Consider the following 3,313-nt stretch of genomic DNA (forward strand, 5'->3'; position numbering starts at 1 on the left):
CAAACTAAGAACCCAATAAGAAGTAACACAGAGGCCAGTGTAGAGGATTCAACTGAAAATACTGATTCTTGGATCCCTACAACTAAATCTACATCCTCGATGATTTTGGGAGAAATTCCGATAGCTCAGGTTGATGCTAATGGAAATACCAATATTGCTACTATGGCTACTAAAAAAGGGAAGACCCCGAAGCTGAAGCAAATGACAAGGGAAGGAGGTCACTACATCAAACAAGCTAGAGAGAAAAGGAGGAGTGTGGGTAAAGAAAATAATGAGCAGCAAAAAAAGCTTTGCCATGGTCTTAATTGGAGTTTGGATGATCAGGTGGAGGGTGCCAGCCTTCAATTGGCACCCAAGGAGATATGAAGCTACTCTGCTGGAACCGTCAGGGTTTGAGAAAACTCCTGACAGTCCATCATTTGAAAGGGATGTCAAGGTCCCACTTCCCCGAGCTTGGTTTCTTATGTGAAACTAAGAACCAGGCTTGTAATGTGGAGCAAAAATTAAAGGCAACTGGTTTTAGTAATTGGTTTATCGTTGACCCTGATGGTGTGGCGGGAGGAATGGTGTTGGCTTGGAGGGAAGGGGTGACAGTGCAGGTTGTGCAATCGGACCAATTCTTTATCGCGGAAAGAATTACTGATCAAGGTCTTAACGAGAGATGGGGTTTGATAGGGGTGCACTTAAACACCAATGAGCAAGTGCGTTCATTACAATTCTCTCAATTACAGCTGGTCATCCAACAATTCGGAGGAAAAGTTGTAGTCACTGGAGACTTTAATGCCATCACTTCGCAAGCTGAGAAATTGGGAGGTATTGCTAAATCGGCATCTTCCATCGCTGCATTTCGCAACTTTATTGATGATGGAACTCTGGTGGACATAGGAATGGTAGGGAGACCCTTCACTTGGACAAATAGGCGCCGCGGAGATGACTTGGTACAGGAAAGATTGGATAGGGTCCTGGTCGGGACTGATTGGCTGTCGTTGTATGCTAATTCGGTGGTCCTTAGGCTCTCGGAGTTGGGCTCAGACCATGCCCCTCTTTTGATAGATTCCAACCCAAGACCAGGGAACTCTAAGCAATGATTCACGTTCCAAGAGCTATGGTGCTCAAAACCTGAGGTGCGACAGATTATTTGTGATGTTTGGAAAGAAGAAATCTCTGGCTCCCCAATGTTCATTCTGGCCCAGAAGTTAAAACGATGTAGACACCGCATCGTTCAATGGCAACGAGAGGGAGAGCATAACTCTAAAAAACAGATTGAGCAACTAAGCTGTCAGATTGAAGAGCTGAGGTCAGCGGGCATGTATGGTGGGGAGGAACTGCTGGAACTAGAGCGAAAATTGGAAATAGCCTACCATGATGAAGAGATGTATTGGAAGGCGAAATCCAGGGTTAAATGGCTTCAAGAAGGGGACCGCAACACTCAATTCTTCCATCAAAACTTCAGAAACAGGATGAGAAGGAACATGATTTGGAAATTAGAGAATGTAAATGGTGAAACAACAACTACAAACTCAGACATTACAGGAGTAGCTGAGGAATATTTTAAGGAGATATTCTCTTCCACATGCCAAACCGAACCGGATCCTTATTTCACCGACTTTGAGCCTAAGGTTTCCCCTTCCATGAACCGTAGATTGCGAAGACCGGTTACGATAGAAGAAGTTAAGAGAGCCACGTTCAGTGTGTATCCCCAAAGTGCCCCGGGAGAAGATGGCATGATAGCCAAGTTTTTCCAGTGTTACTGGGACATCATTAGCAGTGACTTATTTCGGGCAACTCGAAGTTTCTATGCAGGTGGAAGACTTCTTAAGAGCTTAAACCACACCTATGTTTGTCTCATTCCTAAAGTTCCAGATGCTAACAACATGACTCAGGTGAGACCTATTAGCCTCTCTACGGTGGTCTATAAAATTATCTCTAAGATTCTGATTTTTAGACTTCAAGGTTTGATGAAAAATTTGGTAAGCCTTAACCAGAGTACTTTTATTAAAGGCCGCTTGATCTCAGACAATATTTTAATTGCACATGAATATATGCATTATCTTAAAAATAAGAGGCAAGGGCTGGAGACTGAAATGGCTGTGAAATTAGATATGAGCAAGGCTTATGATAGGGTGGAATGGCACTTTCTCTGGTTCATGTTAGCTAAACTAGGCTTTGATGGTACTCTGATTGCTTGGATTCAGGAGTTAGTCACAACTGTTTCTTATTCTGTCGTTGTGGAAGGTCAACCATATGGTTTCTTTAAACCAAATAGAGGTCTCCGTCAAGGAGACCCCCTATCCCCATATCTTTTCTTATTCTGTGCATAAGGTCTCTCCTTCTTGCTACACAAGGCAGAACAAAACAATCTAATTCAAGGTATTCAAGTGTCAAGGAGGTGCCCCAGAGTCAATCACCTACTGTTTGCGGATGATTCGATCCTATTTTGCAAGGCTTCTACGATCTCGTGCGAGAATATTTTGGAACTCTTACATACATATGAGGGTTTTAGTGGACAAAAAGTGAATCTCAACAAATCGTCAGTCTTCTTCAGTCATAATACTCCGGATTTACTCAGAAATCAATGGGCAGCGGCTCTAAATATCAACCACATTGGGGCTACAGACAAATATTTGGGCCTTCCTTCTATTGTTAATAAATCGAAGAAAGCTACTTTCAGCCTCATTAAGGATAAGATCAGGAAGCATATTCTAGGCTGGAAAAGAAAGTTACTGTCAGCAGGAGGTCGACACACATTACTCAAGGTAGTAGGAGAAGCAGTCCCTATATATTCACTGTCCTGTTTTAAGCTCCCAGACACACTCATCTTAGAAATTCATAGCATGCTCTCTCAATACTGGTGGGGACAACGAGGTACAGAGAGGAAAATAGTGTGGATCAGCTGGAATACTACGACAAGACCCAAGAAGGAAGGGGAACTAGGGATCAAGGACCTTAGGGCGCAGAATCTAGCCTTACTGGGGAAGCAGTTTTGGCGAATAACAACACAACCAAGTTCACTCCTATCTAGAATATTAAAAGGAAAGTATTATCGATATTGCAATGCATTAAAAGTCGAGACTGGAAACACACCTTCATGGGGGTGGCGCAGCTTGCTAGAGGGGCACAAAGTGGTTGAGAAGGGGCTCTCTTGGAGCGTTGGCACAGGCTCAGAAATCAGAATCTTTGAAGACTCGTGGCTTCCACCTCCCTATCCTTTCACTGTCCTTCCACAATCAGCTCATCAAGCTATAGATCCAACAATTTTCTGGGTTAAAGATCTAATTACTTCAAATGGCCAGTGGAACACAAATATGATTCA

The 3,313-nt window shown here is 43.2% G+C and overlaps 1 protein-coding gene across 1 annotated transcript; it reads left to right on the forward strand.

The window, feature by feature from the left end:
* Positions 1-428: 428 nt before the first annotated feature.
* On the forward strand, positions 429-1,088 carry LOC148569236 (uncharacterized). The gene has a single exon (XM_088484956.1). It carries the CDS (start codon positions 429-431, stop codon positions 1,086-1,088), a length of 660 nt encoding a protein of 219 aa, XP_088341082.1.
* Positions 1,089-3,313: the final 2,225 nt, after the last annotated feature.

Source organism: Arachis ipaensis, chromosome B4 (assembly GCF_059453495.1).
Source record: "Arachis ipaensis isolate K30076 ecotype BB chromosome B4, ASM5945349v1, whole genome shotgun sequence".
NCBI lineage: Eukaryota > Viridiplantae > Streptophyta > Magnoliopsida > Fabales > Fabaceae > Arachis > Arachis ipaensis.

Bases quoted from the DNA above. Each gene is read 5' to 3' on its own strand.
- LOC148569236 (XM_088484956.1), top strand. From the start codon at position 429: ATGTCAAGGTCCCACTTCCCCGAGCTTGGTTTCTTATGTGAAACTAAG.